General features: G+C 48.7%; 1 protein-coding gene across 2 annotated transcripts in view; it reads left to right on the top strand.

The window, feature by feature from the left end:
• Window positions 1–27,835, top strand: part of ANKRD55 (ankyrin repeat domain 55) — a 123,703-nt gene that overhangs the window by 46,498 nt on the left and 49,370 nt on the right. For both annotated transcript variants that reach the window (XM_077281396.1, XM_077281395.1), the window contains exons 2-3: window positions 13,247–13,369; window positions 27,293–27,423. In XM_077281396.1, the coding sequence (XP_077137511.1) occupies window positions 13,247–13,369; window positions 27,293–27,423 (254 nt within the window). The remainder of the gene's footprint in view (window positions 1–13,246; window positions 13,370–27,292; window positions 27,424–27,835) is intronic.

Below are 27,835 nucleotides of genomic sequence, written 5' to 3'. Positions count from 1 at the left end.
GCTGAACATACAGAAAGAATAGAGGGTCCGAATACTCAGGGGACGGAACACAGCCCTAATTGTCTGCGGGGCAGTCGCCAGTGACAACAGATGAGATTTTCCTGGAAAAGGGAAGATAATGAATTGGGCATTACTGGGAAGCCACGTTCCTCCTACCTCGTGGTTCCTGACATCTGCTCCCTGAGAGACTGATCGGATCCACATTCAGCTTCTTCAATGCAGTTTTTAAAGTCAAACCCAGGAATGGATCAGAATCGGGAGACATCTGTCAAGGAAAGTCTCCGAGTCTTTCACCAAAATGTGTTCCTTTCATCAAATTGATTCTTCACATCTCACTCTGATCCTTTTGTCAGAATGATTCTTTACATCTTATGATCCTTTTATCACAATGGTTCTTAGAATTATTCTTCACATCTTCCTCTGGCCCCTTTCGTCAGAACGATTCTTTACACTCTCCTCTGATCTTTTCATTAGAATTATTCTTCACTTCCTCCTCTTAGTCTTACCTCAGAATGATTATTCATGTCTTCCTCTGATAACTTCATCAGCGTGATTCTTCGCATTTTCGTCTGGTCCATTTTATCAGCACAGTTCTTCACATCCTCTTCATATTTTTTCATCAGAATGATCCTTCACATCCTCTTCTGATCCTATTATTACAGCTATTCTTCATAGCCTCCTTCAATCCTTTTTGGTGACGAATTGTTTCCATATCCAGGATCCCTTCTCTGGATAATTTCCACTATCATCATTTTTGGTATTTTTGAACCCCACAAGTTTGGCACTGAAATACTGGCCTATGATTCTTCACGTCCTCCTCTGATCCTTTCATCAGAACAATTCTTCACATCCTTCCATCAGAATGTTTCTTCACATCTCACTCTGATCCTTTTGTCAGAATGATTCTTTACATCTTATGATTCTTTTATTACAATGGTTCTTAGAATTATTCTTCGCATCTTCCTCTAGCCCCTTTCATCAGAATGATTCTTTACACCCTCCTCTGATCCTTTCATAGAACAATTCTTCATATCCTTCCATCAGAATGATTCTTCACATCTTCCTCTGATCACTATCATAAGAACGATTCTTAACATTTTTCACCATTTTCATCAGATAGCTACTTCACATCCTCTTCTGATCCTTTCATTAAAACTATTCTTCATAGCCTCCTCCAATCCTTTTCGAGACAAATTGTTTCCATCTTCAGGATCCTATTTCTCTGGATCATTTTCACTATCACACCATACTTGGTATACTCTCCACCCAACTGATTAAAAAGAAGCCCCCTAAAAGTGGCTCTGAAATACTGGACTATGATTCTTCACATCCTCTTCAAATCTTTTCATCAGAGCAATTCTTCACATCTTTCTCTGATCCTCCCATCGGAATGATTCTTCACATTCTACTCTGATCCCTGTCATCAGAACAATACTTCACATTTTCCTCTGGCCTCTTTCATCAGAACAATTCTTCACATCCTCCCATCAGTATGATTCTTCACATCTTCCTCTGATCGCTATCATCAGAACGATTCTTCACATCCTCTTCAGATCCTTTCATTAGAATTATTATTCATAGCCTCCTCTAATCCTTTTGGTGAGAATTTTTTTACATCCCCATTAACCCCTTTTTGCTGGATCATTTTCCCTTTGACACCATTCTTGGTATATTCTCCACACTGCGGCATGAGAAAACCCCACAAGTTTTGGCACAGAAATACTAGCCTAGGTAGTCTAGCTCCGATGACCAGGCCACCATGACTTGACTTTATTATTTTAATTGGCTTCACAAAGACTGATCCACAGGAAACTGACCAGTGGATTGTACGCTGCTCTCCGGGGTCACAAATCTCATCTTCTTAAAGGGAAGCTCCCCTCATACTGCCATATAGAAGGTCTAAGGGGCTGGTGGGGTGAAGTCATGGCAGAGCATCGTCCTGCAGTTCCACAGCACTGAACAATCACAATCTGATTTACCCAAATAATCATATTGTGAAATGGATGATGGCGGAGCTGTGCGGAGACTATGGGCAGATCCTTTCTGGGGCGCACACACACACACACATATATATATATATATATATATATATATATATATACACACTTCTGAAGCTATATGGAGCGCCCCCACACCGCCGCAGGGCCGAGGGGTACCCGGAGCCGGGCCTCTGGGATCTCAGTCCTGGGGTTGTCACGGTGGCTAGACCTGGTCCGTGGCCCTGTCTGTCAGTGGGGGGGACGTCCGGTGCAATAAGTGGTGTTGTAACGGTGCAGTTGTGGGGTGCAGGTCGCTGTAAATAATGAGGACACCAGGTTGCAGTCTCTTTACCTCTTTACTGAAGGTTTTGGAGACCTCAGTCCAGAGCGCTGTTAACTGGGTTGTCAGAGACCGGCCGGTCCAAAGGCACATCAGGAGTTCTCTTTACAGGTGGGAATCAGTGTCTACCTTCTAGCGCTGAGTGTTGTAGTTCTTCCCTGCTGAGCTCCCGGGATAGTCCTCACAACTGTTTCTGTCTGTCTCTGATGTTCGTTTTCTCCGTCCCCCAGATGATATGGTAGGACGCACCCGTATGACGGGGTAGGCCTGGAGTTCTTCCGGGACCCTAGAGTCGCCCCTCTCCCACAGCTGCCTCCGTTGTCTGCTTAGGTGTTAAGTGAGACAGCCAACCTATAATTGGCTGTCCGGCCGTGGTTTGCAGTAGTACTTAAAGTCTCTTACTTGCTCGGCGTTCCGGCCACCGACTGTTTGCGCCTCAGAAGGATGTTGCCTCGGTCTAACAGCACGACTCCTTCTGGTTCTAATTCCTCTTTACTGTATTCCCGTTGTTCACTGGTTTGTTCTGCTCTGAGGAGTCTGCCAGGATCCCATCCCTGACAGGTCCTCTCACTAGCTCTTCCCAGCTACTTCTCTCTGTCTTCCTGTCCAACCCCCAGTTTTACCAGAGTTGTGAGGAGTGGCCTACTAGATAGGACCACCCCCCTGGTGGCCGGAGTGTGAAGTGTGGTGTGAGTGTACCTGGTCAGAGAAACTCCTTAGTGCAATCAGACGTACCATAGCTCCCCATAGTGGCGGAGCCACAGTACTGCAACAACCAGGACTCTGGGGTGCTGCACTCCCCCCGGTTAAATCCAGTACTCCGGGACTGGGAAAACAAGAACAATAATACATGTTAACAGAAAACACACAAATTTTTGAAATAGCATAACAATTGAACATAACAATGCTTCCCTTTACGGGAGGTGAGGATTCTTGAACGTTGCAAAAGTTAGGTCATGCACAGTTTATGACTCTCAGTTCAGTGGTTGAAACAGCGGGGACCCCGGGTAAACAAAGGGGTCCCCCTTATGAAAGTTTTTGAGCAATTCACCGTCCATTACTCTAGTGTCCATTTAAAAACCTGTAACAAAAAGATATGCGTACAAACATTTTCAATTAAATAGCAGCCCTTATCAATACCTCCAAGTTTTGTAGCGGAGGGGAGTTTGATTTTGAGTGCTGCGTGTGGACCTTCGCAGCGCAGGGGTTGCTATTGGCCTAACAGGGCCCGCTATGCTTGCTACCGCTGGTGTAGTGCACTGTCTTCTAACTACACTTCTAGTGAGTCTGGGTAGCACTGGCAGGTTGGGGCTCTCAGAGCTGCGGTTATCAACAGTGGGTACAGCAGATTCACTGATAGCAGAGGGAGGATTTGCCGGCTCAATGGTTGGCATGGCTTCATCAGGTAAGGCTTGTTGAGGTAGCGGGGCCAGATGATCTGGTACCACCATCGTTTCTGGCGGGTCCGGCTGTTGAAACATTATGACAGGTACCACGACGGCTTGGTTTATCTGAGTCCAGGACTGGGGAAAGTCACCAAGGACAGTATGGAACATCTTCTCCTTTTCCACCGGCGGGGAGATTTCTGGGGCCGTGCCCCTCCCTTTCAACTTATCGGGGCAGACCTTAAGGTGATCCCTGGATACCGCTGTCGAGGTCTCCCCTCTGTCCTTGCTGATGAGACAGACCTTAGTGTTGTCAAAGTCGGATGGCAAGATGGTATACGGTTCCGCTTCCCATTGGTCATCGAGCTTGTGTAACCTCCTCTTTCGTTTAAGCACTTGCTCACCAGGTGACAGGGGAATCGCAGGAGCGTGTTGATTGTAGTCCCTTTCTTGTTTCTGCCTAGCCTGGGCGAGACTTCTCTCTACACACTCCTGTACTTCGCGGTATCTTCGCTGCCTTTCTGTATCCCAATCTGCCTCCGGCGAGGTATCTTCGGGTACTAGGACCCCCATATCCAGATCAACGGGTAACCGACTAGACCTTCCTCGCATCAGGTACGCTGGAGTACAGTTGGTGGAACTTACTGGGATGTGATTGTACATATCCACCAAGTCAGGCAACTTTGTCGGCCACAGGTTCCGTTCCTCCACAGGCAAGGTCTTCAATAAATCGATTACTACCTGGTTCATCTTCTCGCACATCCCGTTGGTTTGAGGGTGGTATGGTGTGGTTCTGATCTTCTTACACCCGTACAGTTGGCAGAATTCCTGGAACACTTCTGCTTCAAAGGCAGGTCCCTGGTCGGTCAGTACCTTCTCTGGGTAGCCATGGGGCCTACAAAAGTGCTGCTGGAAGGCCCTGGCGGCAGTCCTGGCCGTTAGATCTTTAACAGGCACAACCACCAAAAACCTGGAGTAGTGGTCCACGATGGTAAGGGCGTAGATATAGCCCGACCAGCTAGGTGTCAGCTTCACATGATCCAGCGCGACCAGTTCAAGCGGCCATTTGGTGATGATAGGCCGCAGGGGAGCCCGTTGACTGTCACGGTCCTTTCTGCGCAGACTACATGGACCACACTCCCGACACCACTTCTCAATGGTTCTCTTCATGCCAATCCAATAGAACCTCCCTCGGAGTAGCTTCTCCAGCTTCCTCCATCCGAAGTGTCCGGCTCCATCATGGTAGGCTCCCAGAACCATGGGCGCATCTCGCCTTGGCACCACTATCTGCCACACCAATTCATGAGTACGTGGGTCGATGCTCCTCCTGCACAGCTTGCCATCATGGATAAACAGCTTGCTTCTCCCCTTCCACAGCTGTTGGGTTTCTTGTGGATCATCTGGGCCAGGGTGTAACCCAGCCTGCGTCAAGAGCTCCTTCACCTGACGGACCGCGGGGTCACTATTCTGGGTTTCTGCCCATCCGTGGTGGGGCAGGGGATTCAACGTGGCATCCGGTTGGTTCTTGTGCCTGTTCTTCACATGGTGAGAGTTCTGAGTGGCTTTGGGGCGATGGAAGGCAGGCAGCTCCACCTCTTCAAGTGCCTCCGGGTCTTCTCCCACTTCTGGTAAATTGGGCATTCGGGACAGAGCCTCGGCATTGGCATTCTGGTGTCCTGCCCGATATTTGATGGTGAAATCATAGTTGGACAGCCGGGCCATCCACCGCTGTTCCAAAGCCCCGAGTTTGGCAGTACCCAGATGCGTTAGCGGATTGTTGTCCGTGAAGACGGTGAATTTCGCGGAGGCCAGGTAGTGCTTAAACCTCTCTGTCACTGCCCAGACAAGGGCAAGGAATTCCAGTTTGAAGGAACTGTAGTTGTCAGGGTTCCTTTCCGTGGGACGGAGTTTCCTGCTGGCGTAAGCGATCACTCTTTCTTTGCCTTTCTGGACTTGAGACAGCACGGCTCCTAGTCCCACATTACTGGCATCTGTGTACAGCACAAACGGTTGGTCGTATTCGGGGTAAGCCAGTACCTCTTCTCCCGTCAGCGCCGACTTCAAGCAGGTGAAGGATTCCTCCAGCTCCCCGTTCCAGTCGAAGGGGGTGTTCTTCCCCTTGGTCTTCTTTGGTTGGCCCACCAACAGGTTTTGCAAGGGTGCGGCCTTCTTGGTGAAGTCTTTAATGAACCTCCGGTAATAGCCTACCAGCCCGAGGAACTGCCGGACTTCTTGGAGGTCACTGGGCTTTGGCCAGTCCTTGATCACTGTGACCTTGTCGGGGTCTGGGGCCACTCCTTCAGCGCTCACCACTAGTGTTGAGCGATACCGTCCGATACTTGAAAGTATCGGTATCGGAAAGTATCGGCCGATACCGGCAAAGTATCGGATCCAATCCGATACCGATACCCGATACCAATACAAGTCAATGGGACTCAAGTATCGGACGGTATTCCTGATGGTTCCCAGGGTCTGAAGGAGAGGAAACTCTCCTTCAGGCCCTGGGAACCATATTAATGTGTAAAATAAAGAATTAAAATAAAAAATATCGCTATACTCACCTGTCCGACGCAGCCGGGACCTCAGCGAGGGAACCGGCAGCGTTGTTTAAAATTCGCGCTTTTACTTGGTTACGTGAAGTCCCGGCTTGTGATTGGTCAGGGCGGCCATGTTGCCGGGACGCGGACCAATCACAGCAAGCCGTGACGAAATTACGTCACGGCTTGCTGTGATTGGTCCGCGTCCCGGCAACATGGCCGCCATTAACCAATCACAAGCCGTGACGTCACGGGAGGCTGGACATGCGCGTATTTTGAAAAGCGCGCGTGTCCAGCCTCCAGTGACGTCCCGGCTTGTGATTGGTTAATGGCGGCCATGTTGCCGGGACGTCACTGGAGGCTGGACACGCGCGCTTTTCAAAATATGCGCATGTCCAGCCTCCCGTGACGTCCCGGCTTGTGATTGGTTAATGGCGGCCATGTTGCCGGGACGTCACTGGAGGCTGGACACGCGCGCTTTTCAAAATACGCGCATGTCCAGACTCCCGTGACGTCCCGGCTTGTGATTGGTTAATGGCGGCCATGTTGCCGGGACGTCACTGGAGGCTGGACACGCGCGCTTTTCAAAATACGCGCATGTCCAGCCTCCCGTGACGTCCCGGCTTGTGATTGGTTAATGGCGGCCATGTTGCCGGGACGCGGACCAATCACAGCAAGCCGTGACGTAATTTCGTCACGGCTTGCTGTGATTGGTCCGCGTCCCGGCAACATGGCCGCCCTGACCAATCACAAGCCGGGACTTCACGTAACCAAGTAAAAGCGCGAAATTTAAACAAACAACGCTGCCGGTTCCCTCGCTGAGGTCCCGGCTGCGTCGGACAGGTGAGTATAGCGATATTTTTTATTTTAATTCTCTTTTTTACACATTATTACATTAATGTTGTTGCGATACCCGATACCCGATACCATAAAAGTATCGGATCTCGGTATCGGAAATTCCGATACAGCAAGTATCGGCCGATACCCGATACTTGCAGTATCGGAATGCTCAACACTACTCACCACATGGCCCAGGTACTGCACTTTAGGTTTCAGCAGATGACACTTGGACGGTTTCACTTTTAGGCCGAAGTTGGACAAGGCTTCAAACACCTCGGCCAGGTGCTTCAGATGGTCTTCGTAGGTTTTAGAGAAGACTATGACGTCATCCAGATATAGCAGCACGGTTTCAAAGTTCAGGTGTCCCAGGCAGCACTCCATCATCCTCTGGAACGTTCCGGGAGCATTGCACAATCCGAAGGGCATGTAATTGAACTCACAGAGACCCATTGGCGTCGTGAAGGTCGTCTTCTCTTTGTCCGCCTCCGCCACAGGAACCTGCCAGTACCCACTGGTGAGATCTAAGGTAGAGAAGTAATTAGCAGATTTTAAGGCAGCCAGAGACTCCTCTATCCTGGGCAGTGGGTATGCATCCTTATGTGTAATGCGATTCAACTGCCTGTAATCAACACACATCCTCATTGTACCATCTTTTTTTTTAACAAGGACTAACGGAGCTGCCCAGGGGCTACAGCTGTCTCTCACCACCCCAGCCTCCTTCATTTCCCGCAACATGTCCTTGGCACACTGGTAATGAGCTGGGGGTACAGGGCGATATCTCTCTTTTATGGGTCGGTGATCTCCCGTGGGGATGTGATGTTGGATCCCTTTCACCTGCCCAAAATCTGAGGGGTGTTTGCTGAATACCTGCTCGTACTCGTGTACCACCCTGTAAGCCCCCTGTATTTGATGAGATGGGGTAGAGTCAGTGCCCACATGCAATTCCCGACACCAGTCTTTCGAGTGCTCTGCAGAACCTTTGTTCTCCGCCACGTTTGACGGGACCAAGGGTTCAGGTGTCTGTATTACACTATTATTGACAGTGAACAGTTTGGCGAGCGTGGTATACTTGGTTAGGTGGACCTCTTCCTCCCCACAATTGAGGACACGTACGGGCACTCTCCCCTGTCGGACGTCGACCACCCCCCGGGCTGTCAGAACAGTAGGCCTATTGTCTGAATATACGGGTTCTACCAAGGCCTGGTAGTCCTTACCCCTGAGGCCTATGGCTGCTCGACACCATATTAACATTTCACTCTTGGGGGGTATCGCGATGGGGTTTGAATCACTCACAGTGACACGACCAATCTCACCACCAGTCAGCTCTACCTGCTGTCTCTGCATCAGAGCTCTGATTTCCTTCTGCAGGGCACGTTGCTCACTGTGGCCAGCGGTTTCTGCCACCTGTTGCAACAAAACAATCACTTCTGCAAGACAATTTTCTATAACATTAGTACCAAGAGTCATCATGGGATTACATTCTCGACGATCAATATCTACAATCACAATCCCTTGGGCTTTCAATTCCACCCGCCCCACTTTGATGGTGACCTCCTTATACCCTACTTGTGGCAACGGCTGACCATTACTGGCGATTATGGTGAAATCATCGTCAGGGCCACGAGTAATATCAGCGTCCTCCCAATACCGTTTGTAGAGCACGTAAGGTATAGTCGTCACCTGAGAACCGGTGTCCAGCAAAGCATTCAAGGGGATTCCATCAATCACTACAGGGAGAACTGGTCGTCCTCCAATATACTTGGTTCTCCAATGCTGCGGGCCTGACCGTCCTACTCCTGGGGGTTGGCCCTTTGCCCCAGGGGTTGCTCGTTTAAAGGACAGTACCTTGCAAGATGGCCCACCTGGTGACAGCGGCGGCAGATGGGTCGTCCATCCTGGTGGAAGCGATCGTCGGGCCGGCTCCTGGTCGGCGGAGTCCTCCTCTGTCGCATCCAAGGGACATCCTCCGGGCTGGAAGCCAACTGGATCTTCTCTTTGGGGGCCTCCTGTAGGGACAGCACCGTCCGGGCCAGGGCAGCAACGCTCTTGGTTAGCTCTTGCATCTGGAGACGGAGTCCTGCAGGGGAGTCGTCCTCGAAGCTCTGGGCGTCGGCCTCCGCGGCAACTGGGGTATCCGATGCCACCTCCTGGTGGTATGTGAGAGCGGGGCGCCTGGGTGGTATTGCGCGGCTGGGCTGTCGCTCCTGCAATGCCTGGATAGCTTTATCTTTAAACTGCGCAAAAGTCAAGTCTGGATTTTGCATGGCCAGGAAGTGCAATTGGCCCCGCTGGTGACTGCACAGGAGCCCCTCAATGAACCGCTCCTTCAGGATTTTATCCTCATCCTGCATGCTGCCGGGGTCACTCTGCTTAATGGCCCGCATCGCTTCCTGGAGATTAAGGGCATAGTCCCGTAAGCTATCCTGTGGCCTTTGTTTGCATCCATAAAAAGTCAGTTTAATTTCTGTAGCAGTGCGAGTATCAAAGGTGGCTTTAAGCTTGGCAAAAATCTGTTGTGCAGTTTCTTTATCCTCAGCGGGCCAGGATTTCAATTCTCTCAGAGCCGCCCCAAAGAGTTGGCCGGTTATCATATGGACCTTCTGAGGCTCGGTTAGGGGATAGAACTCGAGCAGGCTGCAGAGCCCCTCTTTAAAGTCAGTGAACGTATGCGACTCCCCAGAGTATCGCGGAAGCCAGGCCGCTCCGGGCAGGTACGGCATAGAGAAGGGCATTATGGCTTTTGTGTTAGCGGCAGCGTCCGGCTGGCTGGGGGGAACAGCGGGTTCTGCGGCTACCGGTGGTGGTATTAGGGCCGCGGCTCCGTCCGCTGCGGGGACCGGAGCTGCCCCTGCATCCGCGGCTGCGACCGCCACCTCCTCTCCTCCCGACTCAGACATGGCTGTCCCTTCCTCCCACTAACCTGCTGGAGGTCGGAGTTCCTCTTCCGGGACTGGCGCCTTACCGCGCTTTCCGTTCCGCGCTTCTTTTGGCTGATTCCGCCCACGTAGCTAAGGCTCCTCCCTCCGTGCGCGGCAATGGCGAATTTTGGCAGTAAATGGCAGTACACAGTCTTTTCAATAAAGTACAATTCAAGCGCAATAAATCACAGTTCCAAGGCACACATGACCTGATTCTTCAGGCTTAAGTAGATCCTGTTCGTGACGCCAAGTTGGAGCGCCCCCACACCGCCGCAGGGCCGAGGGGTACCCGGAGCCGGGCCTCTGGGATCTCAGTCCTGGGGTTGTCACGGTGGCTAGACCCGGTCCGTGGCCCTGTCTGTCAGTGGGGGGGACGTCCGGTGCAATAAGGGGTGTTGTAACGGTGCAGTTGTGGGGTGCAGGTCGCGGTAAATAATGAGGACACCAGGTTGCAGTCTCTTTACCTCTTTACTGAAGGTTTTGGAGACCTCAGTCCAGAGCGCTGTTAACTGGGTTGTCAGAGACCGGCCGGTCCAAAGGCACATCAGGAGTTCTCTTTACAGGTGGGAATCAGTGTCTACCTTCTAGCGCTGAGTGTTGTAGTTCTTCCCTGCTGAGCTCCCGGGATAGTCCTCACAACTGTTTCTGTCTGTCTCTGATGTTCGTTTTCTCCGTCCCCCAGATGATATGGTAGGACGCACCCGTATGACGGGGTAGGCCTGGAGTTCTTCCGGGACCCTAGAGTCGCCCCTCTCCCACAGCTGCCTCCGTTGTCTGCTTAGGTGTTAAGTGAGACAGCCAACCTATAATTGGCTGTCCGGCCGTGGTTTGCAGTAGTACTTAAAGTCTCTTACTTGCTCGGCGTTCCGGCCACCGACTGTTTGCGCCTCAGAAGGATGTTGCCTCGGTCTAACAGCACGACTCCTTCTGGTTCTAATTCCTCTTTACTGTATTCCCGTTGTTCACTGGTTTGTTCTGCTCTGAGGATTCTGCCAGGATCCCATCCCTGACAGGTCCTCTCACTAGCTCTTCCCAGCTACTTCTCCCTGTCTTCCTGTCCAACCCCCAGTTTTACCAGAGTTGTGAGGAGTGGCCTACTAGATAGGACCACCCCCCCTGGTGGCCGGAGTGTGAAGTGTGGTGTGAGTGTACCTGGTCAGAGAAACTCCTTAGTGCAATCAGACGTACCATAGCTCCCCATAGTGGCGGAGCCACAGTACTGCAACAACCAGGACTCTGGGGTGCTGCATATACTGTATAAACCTCCAGGGACAACACTGAATTATCCTTTATGCATCCTGTGCTCAGCTCGCAGGTTTCTCAGCTTCTCTTGGTTTTGACAGTTTTATCCAATTATCAGACTGTTTCTGACACATCTGTGGAAGATGGGGAGACATTCTTAGAAGTTGTTGATTTGGTCGTCCCTGTAACAAGACTTGTATGTAGCTTATATCAGGAGGAATGAGGGGGCTGTGTGTGGACCCCGAGGACTTGGATTATCCACAATCATTACCCACTTACAGTAGATATAGTTCTTCTTACAAAAAATATCATCCTTCTATCCCATCTTCCCTGTATCCTACACTCCGAGTATGTATGTCCCATCCATCGTACCTGTACCCTACATCCATCATCCTTCTATCTTGCTTCCATTGTCTATCGTGCTTCTATTGTTCCTGTGTCCTCCATAAATCACACCTCTATCCCCGTAAGTTGTGTCTATTCTGCATCCATCGTCCCTCAGTCCTCCATCCATCATTCCTCTATCCTCCATCCAACATCCTTTTATTCTCCATCCATCGTCCTTCTATCTCCCATCCATTTTACCTCTATCCTCCATCCATCCTTCTATCCTCCATCCATCGTCTCTCCATCCTCATCCATCCTTCTATCCTCCATCCATCGTCTCTCCATCCTCATCCATCCTTCTAGCCGCCATCCATCTGTCTATCCTCCATCCATCATAACTCTATCCTCCATCCAACATCCTTTTATTCTCCATCCATCATCCCTCTATCTTCCATCCATGTTCCTTCTATCTTCCATCCATCGTCTCTATCCTCCGTCCATTGTCCATCTTTCTCCATCCATCCTTCTATCCTCAATCCATTGCCCCTCCTTCTTCCATCCATCTTTGTATCCTCCATCAATCATCCATCTACCCTCCATCCATCATCCCTCTATAGTTCATCCATCCTTCTATCCTCCATCCATCATCCCTCTATACTCCATCCATCCTTCTATCTTCAATCCATTGACCCTCTATCCTCCATCCATCCTTCTATCTCCCATCCATCCTTCTATCCTCCATCGTCCCTGTATCCTCCATCCATCCTTCTATCTCCCATCCATCCTTCTATCCTCCATCGTCCCTGTATCCTCCATCCATCCTTCTATCATCCATCCTTCTACCCTCCATCCATCCATCCATCCATCATCCCTCTATCCTCCATCCATCATCCCTCTATCCTCCATCCATCATCCCTCTATCCTCCATCCATCGTCCCTGTATCCTCCATCCATCCTTCTATCCTCCATCGTCCCTGTATCCTTCATCCATCCTTCTATCCTCCATCCATCCTTCTATCCTCCATCGTCCCTCTATCCTCCATCGATCCTTCTATCCTTCATCCATCCCTCTATCCTCCATCCATCATCCCTCTATCCTCCATCCATCTACCCTCTATCCTCCATCCATCGTCCCTCTATCCTCCATCCATATCTTGATCACTAGATGTGTAAAATCTGACTTGCCCACAACAAAAAATAATGTTCTATCCCTTTTAGAATCCTAGATATCTTCTTTACTCAGGGCATAAATGAAAACTTCTACATCTTTCTAATAGTCTTTATGTTTCAATGTCTCCCCATTTTACAGATTTGCGCTTGCTGTCAGTGAATCGGAACTCTCTTGTTTGCTTTCAGTCTTGACAAAGCTTTGTGATCCAATAGACATCAGAATCGTGGGACAAATCTCTGCTGGTTTGTTACAATGTATCAGTTTGGAGTCTGGGCTGTTTACCTCATTGTCTACACTGGATACAATGTATCCACTTCTCCGCTGAGAGCAGGACTATATACAGGGTTACTGCTTGGAAATGGAAACAAAACTGTCAAGAATTTAGCAGAACTCTCCGTGCAGGTTGCACGCTAGTCCCAGTGACACGATTCGTGCCCGTTAGTAATAAATGTGTGGTTGCGGCCAAAGGAAATTCTTTGTGTCAGGGTCTCGTCTTCTGTTTTGCAGGTGACTCCTCAGAAGAGATTGACCTGTCTGTGGTTTATCAAGCCTCCGCTAATGGCGATGTCAACACACTGACGGCGATCATCCGAGAAGACCCTTCAATCCTCGAATACTGCGACAATGAAGGTACGCGAGCCGGGAATCCTGATGGCACCATATCAAGCTACATCCGACATCTTGATCAATTTTGTATTGCATTTTTTAAAGAAGATGGGGTGACAAAAAAGGCAAAATTTGTTTTAATATTTGTATCTTAACAACATTTGGGAGTAAACAGATACTGTTACTGATGAGTGACAGAATGGACCCTAGTGCCGCGCTACCGAAGTATTATATATTATATATAATATAATGACCGTAACAGTCAACTTTATAAACAGCAATGATCAGAAATAGTGGCAATAGTTGCTGATAAAGGCAGATACCTCTTGTGTGCAGAGATCCAAGAAAAGATCCTGTCTGCAGCCACCACTAGGGGGAGCTCCCTGTGTACAGAGATACATGATAAGATCCTGTCTGCAGCCACCACTAGGGGGAGCTCCCTGTATACAGAGATACATGATAAGATTCTGTCTGCAGTCACCACTAGGGGGAGCTCCCTGTATACAGAGATACAGGATAAGATCCTGTGTGCAGCCACCACTAGGGGGAGCTCCCTGTATACAGAGATACATGATAAGATCCTGTCTGCAGCCACCACTAGGGGGAGCTCCCTGTATACAGAGATACATGATAAGATCCTGTCTGCAGCCACCACTAGGGGGAGCTCCCTGTATACAGAGATACATGATAAGATCCTGTCTGCAGCCACCACTAGGGGGAGCTCCCTGTATACAGAGACACATGATAAGATCCTGTCTGCAGCCACCACTAGGGGGAGCTCCCTGTATACAGAGATACAGGATAAGATCCTGTGTGCAGCCACCACTAGGGGGAGCTCCCTGTATACAGAGATACATGATAAGATCCTGTCTGCAGCCACCACTAGGGGGAGCTCCCTGTATACAGAGATACATGATAAGATCCTGTCTGCAGCCACCACTAGGGGGAGCTCCCTGTATACAGAGATACAGGATAAGATCCTGTGTGCAGCCACCACTAGGGGGAGCTCCCTGTATACAGAGATACATGATAAGATTCTGTGTGCAGTCACCACTAGGGGGAGCTCCCTGTATACAGAGATACATGATAAGATTCTGTCTGCAGCCACCACTAGGGGGAGCTCCCTGTATACAGAGACACATGATAAGATCCTGTCTGCGGTCACCACTAGGGGGAGCTCCCTGTATACAGAGATACATGATAAGATCCTGTCTGCAGCCACCACTAGGGGGAGCTCCCTGTATACAGAGATACATGATAAGATCCTGTCTGCGGCCACCACTAGGGGGAGCTCCCTGTATACAGAGATACAGGATAAGATCCTGTGTGCAGCCACCACTAGGGGGAGCTCCCTGTATACAGAGATACATGATAAGATTCTGTGTGCAGTCACCACTAGGGGGAGCTCCCTGTATACAGAGATACATGATAAGATTCTGTCTGCAGCCACCACTAGGGGGAGCTCCCTGTATACAGAGACACATGATAAGATCCTGTCTGCGGTCACCACTAGGGGGAGCTCCCTGTATACAGAGATACATGATAAGATCCTGTCTGCAGCCACCACTAGGGGGAGCTCCCTGTATACAGAGATACATGATAAGATCCTGTCTGCGGCCACCACTAGGGGGAGCTCCCTGTATACAGAGATACAGGATAAGATCCTGTGTGCAGCCACCACTAGGGGGAGCTCCCTGTATACAGAGATACATGATAAGATCCTGTCTGCAGCCAGCACTAGGGGGAGCTCCCTGTATACAGAGATACATGATAAGATCCTGTCTGCAGCCATCACTAGGGGGAGCTCCCTGTATACAGAGATACATGATAAGATCCTGTCTGCAGTCACCACTAGGGGGAGCTCCCTGTATACAGAGATACATGATAAGATCCTGTCTGCAGCCACCACTAGGGGGAGCTCCCTGTATACAGAGATATATGATAAGATCCTGTCTGCAGACACCACTAGGGGGAGCTCCCTGTATACAGAGATACATGATAAGATTCTGTCTGCAGCCACCACTAGGGGGAGCTCCCTGTATACAGAGATACATGATAAGATCCTGTCTGTGGTCACCACTAGGGGGAGCTCTCTGTATACAGAGATACATGATAAGATCCTGTCTGCGGCCACCACTAGGGGGAGCTCCCTGTATACAGAGATACAGGATAAGATCCTGTGTGCAGCCACCACTAGGGGGAGCTCCCTGTATACAGAGATACATGATAAGATCCTGTCTGCAGCCACCACTAGGGGGAGCTCTGTTGTGAATGAGACTTTTTTGGCTCCCTCTTGTGGTCACTGGTGATATGACTCTGGGATTGTCTTTCTCAGTTTGGCACCCACCTGGGTCGTTAGTCCAGGGGTGTTGCTATATAAGCTTCCTGGATTCTCAGTCCAGTGCCTGGCATCGTTGTAATCAGATCCTTTCTGTTTGCTCCTGTCTGCTGGTCCTGGTTCTTGCAAAATTAAGCTAAGTCATGCTTCCTTGTTTTTTGGTTATTTGTATGGCTCTTATTTTCTGTCCAGCTTGTACTAAATGTGATTCCCGATTTTGCTGGAAGCTCTAGGGGGCTGGTATTCTCCCCCCGGGCCGTTAGACGGTTCGGGGGTTCTTGAATATCCAGCGTGGAAATATTGATAGGGTTTTTGCTGACCGTATAAGTCATCTTACTATATTCTGCTATTAGTCAGTGGGCCTCTCTTTGCTAAATATCTAGTTCATTCTTACATTTGTCTTTTCTCCTTACCTCACCGTTATTATTTGTGGGGGGCTTGTATCCAACTTTTGGGGTCTTTTCTCTGGAGGCAAGAAAGGTCTATCTTTTCCCTTCTAGGGTTAGTTAGTTCTCCGGCTGGCGCGAGACGTCTAGAACCAACGTAGGCACGTTCCCCGGCTGCTGCTATTTGTGGTGCTAGGATTAGATATACGGTTACCCAGTTATCACTGCCCTATGAGCTGGTTTTTTATGTTTGCAGACTTGGTATGTACTTTTGAGACCCTCTGCCATTGGGGCCATAACAGTATGCCAGGCCAAAGTTGAATGTTTAATGCATTGCAGAAGTGGGATAATAAGAAAGGAAATTCTGTTTTTTTTTTGTTTTTTTTTCCTCTCTTTGTTCCTCCCCTTTACCTCTGAGTGGCTTGTGCTTGCTGCAGACATGAATGTCCAGACCTTGATTACAAGTGTGGATCAGCTTGCTGCTCGTGTGCAGGGCATACAAGATTTTGTTACCAGTAGTCCTGTGGGAGGAGTCTCTGGAGAAGGGGCATATCCGTCCATCCTCTTCCCCTCTTGGTGCGGGATTCTTTTTTGTGGCCAAGAAGGACGGATCTTTGAGACCTTGTATTGACTATCGGCTTCTGAATAAAATCACTGTTAAATTTCAGTATCCTTTGCCTCTGTTGTCGGACTTGTTTGCCCGGATTAAAGGTGCCAAGTGGTTCACCAAGATAGATCTTCGTGGTGCGTACAACCTTGTGCGCATTAAGCAGGGAGATGAATGGAAAACTGCATTTAATACGCCCGAAGGTCATTTTGAGTACTTGGTGATGCCTTTTGGGCTCTCTAATGCTCCTTCAGTGTTTCAGTCCTTTATGCATTATATTTTCCGGAAGTATCTGGATAAATTTATGATTGTTTATCTGGATGATATTCTGTTTTTTTCTGATGATTGGGACTCGCATGTAGAGCAGGTCAGGATGGTATTTCAGGTTTTGCGTGAGCATGCTTTGTTTGTTAAGGGCTCAAAGTGTCTCTTTGGAGTACAGAAGGTTCCCTTTTTGGGGTTTATTTTTTCCCCTTCTGCGGTGGAGATGGACCCAGTCAAGGTCCGAGCTATTCATGATTGGACTCAGCCCACGTCAGTTAAAAGTCTTCAGAAGTTCTTGGGTTTTGCTAACTTCTACCGTCATTTTATCGCTAATTTTTCTAGCGTTGTTAAACCTTTGACGGATATGACCAAGAAAGGTTCTGATGTTGCTAACTGGGCTCCTGCAGCCGTGGAAGCTTTCCAAGAGTTGAAGCGCCGGTTTACTTCGGTGCCTGTTTTGTGCCAGCCTGATGTCTCACTGCCCTTTCAGGTTGAAGTGGATGCTTCTGAGATTGGGGCAGGGGCCGTTTTGTCGCAGAGAGGCCCTGGTTGCTCTGTAATGAGACCATGTGCCTTTTTCTCTAGGAAGTTTTCGCCTGCTGAGCGGAATTATGATGTTGGCAATCGGGAGTTGTTGGCCATGAAGTGGGCATTTGAGGAGTGGCGTCATTGGCTCGAGGGTGCTAAGCATCGTGTGGTGGTCTTGACTGATCACAAAAATCTGATGTATCTCGAGTCTGCTAAACGCCTGAATCCTAGACAGGCCCGCTGGTCATTGTTTTTCTCCCGTTTTGACTTTGTGGTCTCGTATTTACCAGGTTCAAAGAATGTGAAGGCTGATTCTCTTTCAAGGAGCTTTGTGCCTGACTCTCCTGGAGTCGTAGAACCAGTTGGTATTCTTAAAGAGGGAGTTATCTTGTCAGCCATTTCTCCGGATTTGTGACGTGTGTTGCAGAGATTTCAGGCTGGTAGACCTGACTCTTGTCCACCTGACAGACTGTTTGTTCCTGATAAGTGGACCAGCAGTCATTTCCGAGGTTCATTCCTCGGTGTTGGCAGGGCATCCGGGAATTTTTGGCACCAGAGATCTGGTGGCTAGGTCCTTTTGGTGGCCTTCCTTGTCACGGGATGTGCGGTCATTTGTGCAGTCCTGTGGGACTTGTGCTCGAGCTAAGCCTTGCTGTTCTCGTGCCAGCGGGTTGCTCTTGCTCTTGCCCTTGCCTGTCCCGAAGAGGCCTTGGACACACATTTCCATGGATTTCATTTCAGATCTTCCGGTGTCTCAGGGCATGTCTGTCATCTGGGTGGTATGTGATCGCTTTTCCAAGATGGTCCATTTGGTATCTTTGCCTAAGCTGCCTTCCTCTTCCGATCTGGTTCCTTTAATCTTTCAGAATGTGGTTCGTTTACACGGCATTCCTGAGAATATTGTGTCTGACAGAGGATCCCAGTTTGTTTCCAGGTTCTGGCGATCCTTTTGTGCTAAGATGGGCATTGATTTGTCGTTTTCGTCTGCCTTTCATCCTCAGACTAATGGACAAACGGAGCGAACTAATCAGACTCTGGAGGCTTATTTGAGGTGTTTTGTTTCTGCAGATCAGGATGATTGGGTGACCTTCTTGCCGTTGGCTGAGTTTGCCCTTAATAATCGGGCTAGTTCCGCTACTTTGGTTTCGCCTTTTTTTTGCAACTCTGGTTTCCATCCCCGTTTTTCCTCGGGACATGTGGAGCCTTCTGACTGTCCTGGGGTAGATTCCGTGGTGGATAGGTTGCAGCAGATCTGGAATCATGTGGTGGACAACTTGAAGTTGTCACAGGAGAAGGCTCAGCGTTTTGCCAACCGCCGCCGCGGTGTGGGTCCCCGACTTCGTGTTGGGGATTTGGTATGGCTGTCTTCTCAATTTGTTCCTATGAAGGTCTCCTCTCCTAAATTTAAGCCTCGCTTCATCGGTCCTTACAAGATATTGGAAATCCTTAATCCTGTGTCCTTTCGCTTGGATCTTCCGGTGTCGTTTGCCATTCACAACGTGTTCCATAGGTCTTTGTTGCGGCGGTACGTTGTACCTGTGGTTCCTTCTGTTGAGCCTCCTGCTCCGGTCTTGGTTGAGGGCGAGTTGGAGTACGTGGTGGAGAAGATCTTGGATTCTCGTCTCTCCAGGCGGAGGCTTCAGTATCTGGTCAAGTGGAAGGGCTATGGTCAGGAGGATAATTCCTGGGTGGTTGCCTCTGATGTGCATGCGGCCGACTTAGTTCGTGCCTTTCACGCTGCTCATCCTGATCGCCCTGGTGGTCTTGGTGAGGGTTCGGTGACCCCTCCTTAAAGGGGGGGTACTGTTGTGAATTAGACTTTTTTGGCTCCCTCTTGTGGTCACTAGTGATATGACTCTGGGATTGTCTTTCTCAGTTTGGCACCCACCTGGGTCGTTAGTCCAGGGGTGTTGCTATATAAGCTTCCTGGATTCTCAGTCCAGTGCCTGGCATCGTTGTAATCAGATCCTTTCTGTTTGCTCCTGTCTGCTGGTCCTGGTTCTTGCAAAATTAAGCTAAGTCGTGCTTCCTTGTTTTTTGGTTATTTGTATGGCTCTTATTTTCTGTCCAGCTTGTACTAAATGTGATTCCTGATTTTGCTGGAAGCTCTAGGGGGCTGGTATTCTCCCCCCGGGCCGTTAGACGGTTCGGGGGTTCTTGAATATCCAGCGTGGAAATATTGATAGGGTTTTTGCTGACCGTATAAGTCATCTTACTATATTCTGCTATTAGTCAGTGGGCCTCTCTTTGCTAAATATCTAGTTCATTCTTACGTTTGTCTTTTCTCCTTACCTCACCGTTATTATTTGTGGGGGGCTTGTATCCAACTTTTGGGGTCTTTTCTCTGGAGGCAAGAAAGGTCTATCTTTTCCCTTCTAGGGTTAGTTAGTTCTCCGGCTGGCGCGAGACGTCTAGAACCAACGTATGCACGTTCCCCGGCTGCTGCTATTTGTGGTGCTAGGATTAGATATACGGTTAGCCCAGTTACCACTGCCCTATGAGCTGGTTTTTTATGTTTGCAGACTTGGTATGTACTTTTGAGACCCTCTGCCATTGGGGTCATAACAGAGCTCCCTGTATACAGAGATACACGATAAGATCCTGTCTGCAGCCACCACTAGGGGGAGCTCCCTGTATACAGAGATACATGATAAGATCCTGTCTGCAGCCATCACTAGGGGGAGCTCCCTGTATACAGAGATACATGATAAGATCCTGTTTGCAGTCACCACTAGGGGGAGCTCCCTGTATACAGAGATACATGATAAGATCCTGTCTGCAGACACCACTAGGGGGAGCTCCCTGTATACAGAGATACATGATAAGATCCTGTCTGCAGCCATCACTAGGGGGAGCTCCCTGTATACAGAGATACATGATAAGATCCTCTCTGCAGCCACCACTAGGGGGAGCTCCCTGTATACAGAGATACATGATAAGATCCTGTCTGCAGCCACCACTAGGGGGAGCTCCCTGTATACAGAGATACATGATAAGATTCTGTGTGCAGTCACCACTAGGGGGAGCTCCCTGTATACAGAGATACATGATAAGATCCTGTCTGCAGCCAGCACTAGGGGGAGCTCCTGTATACAGAGATACATGATAAGATCCTCTCTGCAGCCACCACTAGGGGGAGCTCCCTGTATACAGAGATACATGATAAGATCCTGTCTGCAGTCACCACTAGGGGAGCTCCCTGTATACAGAGATACATGATAAGATCCTGTCTGCAGTCACCACTAGGGGGAGCTCCCTGTATACAGAGATACATGATAAGATTCTGTCTGCAGCCACCACTAGGGGGAGCTCCCTGTATAGATACATGATAAGATCCTGTCTGCAGCCACCACTAGGGGGAGCTCCCTGTATACAGAGATACATTATAAGATTCTGTGTGCAGTCACCACTAGGGGGAGTGTTATGATCCCAATGGCAGGGGACCTCAAAGATTACAGCAAAGTCTGCAAAACATAAATACCAGCTCATAGGGAAGTGGTAACTAGGCTGACCATATACCTGATCCTAGCGCAAACACTAACAGCAGCCGGGGAACGTGCCTACGTTGATCCTAGACGTCTCGCGCCAGCCGGAGAACTAACTACCCCTATCAGGGAAAATAAGACCTCTCTTGCCTCCAGAGAAAAGACCCCAAAGTATTACAAGCCCCCAACAAATAATAACGGTGAGGTAAGAAGAAAAGACAAACGTAAGAATGAACTAGATTTAGCAAAGAGAGGCCCACTGACTAATAGCAGAATATAGTAAGAAGACTTATATGGTCAGCAAAAAACCCTGCAAAATATCCACACTGAATATCCAAGAACCCCCAAACCGACTGACGGTGTGGGGGGAGAATATCAGCCCCCCTAGAGCTTCCAGCGATAACAGGAATCACATATTGTACAAGCTGGACAAAAAATATGAACAATGCAAATGATCAAGAGTACGAAAGCAGGACTTAGCTTATCTTGCAAAGAACCAGGACCTGAAGACAGGAGCAAACAGAAGTGAACTGATTACAACGATGCCAGGCACTGGACTGAGAATCCAGGAAGTTTAAATAGCAACACCCCAGGCCTAACGAAGCAGGTGAGCACCAACCTGGTAAAAGACAATCCAAGTGCCAAATCACTAGTGACCACAAGAGGGAGCCAAAAAGTATAGTTCACAACAGTACCCCCCCTTTAAGGAGGGGTCACCGAACCCTCACCAAGACCACCAGGGTGACCAGGATGAGCAGCGTGGAAGGCACGAACCAAATCGGCCGCATGAACATCAGAGGCGGCCACCCAGGAATTATCCTCCTGACCATAGCCCTTCCATTTGACCAAATACTGGAGCCTCCGCCTGGAGAGACGAGAATCCAAGATCTTCTCCACCACGTACTCCAACTCGCCCTCAACCAACACCGGAGCAGGAGGCTCAACAGCAGGAACCACAGGCACAACGTACCGCCGTAACAAAGACCTATGGAACACGTTGTGAATGGCAAACGACACCGGAAGATCCAAATGAAAAGAAACCGGGTTAAGAACTTCCATTTCATAAGGACCAATAAAGCAAGGCTTAAACTTAGGAGAGGAAACCTTCAGAGGGACATACCGAGAAGACAACCAAACCAAATCCCCAACACGAAGTCGGGGGCCCACACCGCGGCGGCGGTTGGCAAAACGCTGAGCCTTCTCCTGTGATAACTTCAAGTTGTCCACCACATGATTCCAAATCCGCTGCAACCTATCCACCACGGAATCCACCCCAGGACAGTCAGAAGACTCAACATGACCCGAGGAGAAAAGAGGATGAAAACCAGAGTTGCAGAAGAATGGCGAAACCAAAGTAGCGGAACTAGCCCGATTATTAAGGGCAAACTCCGCCAATGGCAAGAAGGTCACCCAATCATCCTGGTCCGCAGAAACAAAACATCTCAAATAAGCCTCCAGTGTCTGATTAGTTCGCTCCTTTTGACCATTAGTCTGAGGATGGAAGGCAGATGAAAACGACAAATCAATGCCCATCTTAGCACAAAAAGATCGCCAGAATCTGGACACAAACTGGGATCCTCTGTCGGACACGATATTCTCCGGAATGCCGTGTAAACGAACCACATTCTGAAAAAACAAAGGAACCAGATCGGAAGAGGAAGGCAACTTAGGCAAGGGTACCAAATGGACCATCTTGGAAAAACGATCACACACCACCCAGATGACAGACATTCCCCGAGACACCGGAAGATCAGAAATGAAATCCATGGAAATGTGCGTCCAAGGCCTCTTCGGGACGGGCAAGGGCAAAAGCAACCCGCTAGCACGAGAACAACAAGGCTTAGCCCGAGCACAAGTCCCACAGGACTGCACAAATGACCGCACATCCCGTGACAAGGAAGGCCACCAAAAGGACCTAGCCACCAAATCTCGGGTACCAAAAATTCCCGGATGCCCTGCCAACACCGAGGAATGAACCTCGGAAATGACTCTGCTGGTCCATTTATCAGGAACAAACAGTCTGTCGGGTGGACACGAGTCAGGTCTACCAGCCTGAAATCTCTGCAACACGCGTCGCAAATCCGGAGATATGGCCGACACGATCACTCCCTCTTTAAGAATACCAGCTGGCTCCGAGACTCCAGGAGAGTCAGGCACAAAGCTCCTAGAGAGAGCATCAGCCTTAACATTCTTCGAACCAGGCAGGTATGAGACCACAAAGTCAAAACGAGAGAAAAACAATGACCAACGAGCCTGTCTAGGATTCAGGCGCTTAGCAGACTCGAGATACATCAGATTTTTGTGATCAGTCAAGACCACCACACGATGCTTAGCACCCTCGAGCCAATGACGCCACTCCTCAAATGCCCACTTCATGGCCAACAACTCCCGATTACCAACATCATAGTTCCGCTCAGCAGGCGAAAACTTCCTAGAGAAAAAGGCACATGGTCTCATCACAGAACAACCAGAGCCTCTCTGCGACAAAACAGCCCCAGCACCGATCTCAGAAGTATCCACTTCAACCTGAAAGGGAAGTGAGACATCAGGCTGGCACAAAACAGGCGCCGAAGTAAACCGGCGCTTCAGCTCCTGGAAGGCCTCCACGGCTGCAGGAGCCCAATTAGCCACATCAGAACCTTTCTTGGTCATATCCGTCAAAGGTTTAACAACGCTAGAAAAATTAGCGATAAAGCGACGGTAGAAATTAGCGAACCCCAAGAACTTCTGAAGACTCTTAACAGACGTGGGCTGAGTCCAATCATGAATAGCTCGGACCTTGACTGGGTCCATCTCCACGGCAGAAGGGGAGAAAATAAAACCCAAAAAGGAAACCTTCTGCACTCCAAAGAGACACTTTGAGCCCTTCACAAACAAAGCGTTATCACGCAAGACCTGAAACACCATCCTGACCTGCTTTACATGAGAATCCCAATCATCCGAGAAAACTAGAATATCATCAAGATACACAATCAAAAATTTATCCAGATACTTCCGGAAGATATCATGCATAAAGGACTGAAACACTGAAGGGGCATTAGAGAGCCCAAAGGGCATCACCAAGTATTCAAAATGACCTTCGGGCGTATTGATTGCAGTTTTCCATTCATCTCCCTGCCTAATGCGCACAAGGTTGTACGCACCACGAAGATCTATCTTGGTGAACCACTTGGCGCCCTTAATCCGAGCAAACAAGTCTGACAATAGCGGCAACGGATACTGAAACTTAACAGTGATTTTATTCAGAAGCCGATAGTCTATACAAGGTCTCAAAGACCCGTCTTTCTTGGCCACAAAAAAGAATCCCGCACCGAGAGGGGAAGAGGATGGACGAATATGCCCCTTCTCCAAAGACTCCTTGACATAGGAACGCATCGCGGCATGCTCGGGTACAGACAAATTAAATAATCGTCCCTTAGGAAATTTACTGCCAGGAATCAAATCTATAGCGCAGTCACAGTCCCTATGAGGAGGAAGAGCACTGGACCTGGACTTACTGAATACATCCTGATAGTCACACAAATACTCAGGAACTTCTGAAGGAGTAGAAGTAGCAATAGACACCGGCGGAGAATCGCAATGAATTCCCTGACAACCCCAACTTGAGACAGACATAGCCTTCCAATCCAAAACAGGATTATGGGTCTGTAACCATGGCAGACCTAAAATGACCAAATCATTCATTTTATGCAGAACAAGAAAACGAATCACCTCCCGATGTTCAGGAGTCATGCACATGGTCACTTGTGTCCAATACTGCGGTTTATTTTCTGCCAGTGGCGTAGCATCAATTCCTCTGAGAGGAATCGGAACCTTTAAAGGCTCCAGGACAAAACCGCAGCGCTTGGCAAACGACAAGTCCATAAGACTCAAAGACTCAGGGCAGCACCTGAATCCACAAATGCCATAACAGGGTAGGAAGACAATGAACAAATTAAAGTCACAGACAAAATAAATTTAAGCTGCAAATTACCAATGGTGACAGGACTGACAACCTTGGTTAGGCGTTTAGAGCATGCTGATATAACATGTGTAGAATCACCACAGTAAAAACACAGCCCATTCTGACGTCTATGATTTTGTCGTTCGGTTCTAGTCAGGATTCTATCGCATTGCATTGAGACAGGTGTCTGTTCAGACAACACCGCCAGAGGTTTAGCGGATTTGCGCTCCCGCAAACGCCGATCAATCTGAATAGCCAGCGCCATAGAATCATTCAGACTTGTAGGAATTGTAAAACCCACCATCACATTCTTAATGGCTTCAGAAAGGCCATTTCTGAAATTTGCGGCCAGAGCACATTCATTCCATCGAGTAAGCACGGACCATTTCCGAAATTTTTGGCAGTACACCTCAGCTTCATCCTGGCCCTGAGAGATGGCCAGTAGAGCTTTTTCTGCCTGAATTTCAAGATTAGGCTCCTCATAAAGCAATCCGAGCGCCAGAAAAAACGCATCAACATCCGCCAATGCAGGATCTCCTGGCGCTAACGAGAAAGCCCAATCCTGAGGGTCGCCACGCAAAAAGGAGATAATAATTTTAACTTGCTGAGCTGAATCTCCAGACGAACGAGGTTTCAAAGATAGAAACAATTTACAATTATTCCTAAAATTCCTAAATTTAAATCGATCTCCAGAGAACAGCTCAGGAATAGGTATCTTAGGCTCTGACATAGGACTGCTAACAACAAAATCCTGAATGCCCTGCACACGTGCAGCAAGCTGATCCACACTAGTAATCAAGGTCTGAACATTCATGTCTGCAGCAAAGCTTCAAGCCACTCAGAGATAAAGGGGAGGAAGAAAAAAAAAAAAAAAACTCAGAACTTCTTTTCTTTTAATCCCACTTCAGCAATGCATTAACTATTTATTGGCCTGGCATACTGTTATGATCCCAATGGCAGGGGACCTCAAAGATTACAGCAAAGTCTGCAAAACATAACTATCAGCTCATAGGGAAGTGGTAACTAGGCTGACCATATACCTGATCCTAGCGCAAACACTAACAGCAGCCGGGGAACGTGCCTACGTTGATCCTAGACGTCTCGCGCCAGCCGGAGAACTAACTACCCCTATCAGGGAAAATAAGACCTCTCTTGCCTCCAGAGAAAAGACCCCAAAGTATTACAAGCCCCCAACAAATAATAACGGTGAGGTAAGAAGAAAACACAAACGTAAGAATGAACTAGATTTAGCAAAGAGAGGCCCACTGACTAATAGCAGAATATAGTAAGAAGACTTATATGGTCAGCAAAAAACCCTGCAAAACATCCACACTGAATATCCAAGAACCCCCAAACCGACTGACGGTGTGGGGGGAGAATATCAGCCCCCTAGAGCTTCCAGCGATAACAGGAATCACATATTGTACAAGCTGGACAAAAAATATGAACAATGCAAATGATCAAGAGTACGAAAGCAGGACTTAGCTTATCTTGCAAAGAACCAGGACCTGAAGACAGGAGCAAACAGAAGAGAACTGATTACAACGATGCCAGGCACTGGACTGAGAATCCAGGAAGTTTAAATAGCAACACCCCAGGCCTAACGAAGCAGGTGAGCACCAACCTGGTAAAAGACAATCCAAGTGCCAAATCACTAGTGACCACAAGAGGGAGCCAAAAAGTATAGTTCACAACAGGGGAGCTCCCTGTATACAGAGATACATGATAAGATTCTGTCTGCAGCCAGCACTAGGGGGAGCTCCTGTATATAGAGATACATGATAAGATCCTCTCTGCAGCCACCACTAGGGGGAGCTCCCTGTATACAGAGATACATGATAAGATCCTGTCTGCAGCCACCACTAGGGGGAGCTCCCTGTATACAGAGATACATGATAAGATCCTCTCTGCAGCCACCACTAGGGGGAGCTCCCTGTATACAGAGATACATGATAAGATCCTGTCTGCAGCCACCACTAGGGGGAGCTCCCTGTATACAGAGATACATGATAAGATCCTGTCTTCAGACACCACTAGGGGGAGCTCCCTGTATACAGAGATACATGATAAGATCCTGTCTGCAGCCACCACTAGGGGGAGCTGCCTGTATACAGAGATACATGATAAGATCCTGTCTGCAGCAACCACTAGGGGGAGCTCCCTGTATACAGAGATACATGATATCCAATCCATTCATGGTATATTGAAACATTTGCAACTTTCTGATACAATTTGTGTAATAACTCCTCAACACTCTTGATTGCCGATTGCTGTCAGTGAATAGAAGCATTCGGTGTAATGTACTGTGTGATCACTATGTGTGCCAACTGCGATAACTTTCCTTGATAAACTTTGCACTCCACTGGTTCCTTAAACACTCTGTGCTGTCTCCCCAGGTTGCACGCCTTTGATGCACGCTGTGTCCGGGCGCCAGGTTGATACAGTGAAACTTCTGCTGAAAATGGGAGCCAATATCAATACACAAGATGCCTGCGGAAGAACGAGCCTGTCCTTAGCAACGTATCTGGTAGGAAAACATGGAAATAATGAGTGAAGTGATAGTATATGCCAGGAACATGGGGGGCTGAACTCCGGGCCCCCACAAAAGAGCAGGAGACCCTTGTTTCTTACTCAGTGCAGCTGCTTCTAGAGACGGAGGGTCTGCTGTTCTGTTTCCGGAGGACCCGACACATCTGTGAATTGCAGAGAACTCCCTGAGAACAGTGTAATGTCTCACTTCTCCTGCGGGGGCATTGTAGGGGAATTAATCAAGGTGAGATTCAGGAGAATCTGACGAAAAAGTGGTCGTCTAAAGCAAAGAACAAGCAATACTACGGTGGTCTGAAATGTTTTATTTTTTTTAATCATGATTGACATTTTCCATTTATCGAGTTTTCTACACTATACATCCCCTTTAAGCCCGGATCCGGGTGTACGGA

Source organism: Ranitomeya variabilis, chromosome 1 (assembly GCF_051348905.1).
Source record: "Ranitomeya variabilis isolate aRanVar5 chromosome 1, aRanVar5.hap1, whole genome shotgun sequence".
Lineage (NCBI taxonomy): Eukaryota > Metazoa > Chordata > Amphibia > Anura > Dendrobatidae > Ranitomeya > Ranitomeya variabilis.
This window is presented reverse-complemented; position numbering and strand designations above follow the sequence as displayed.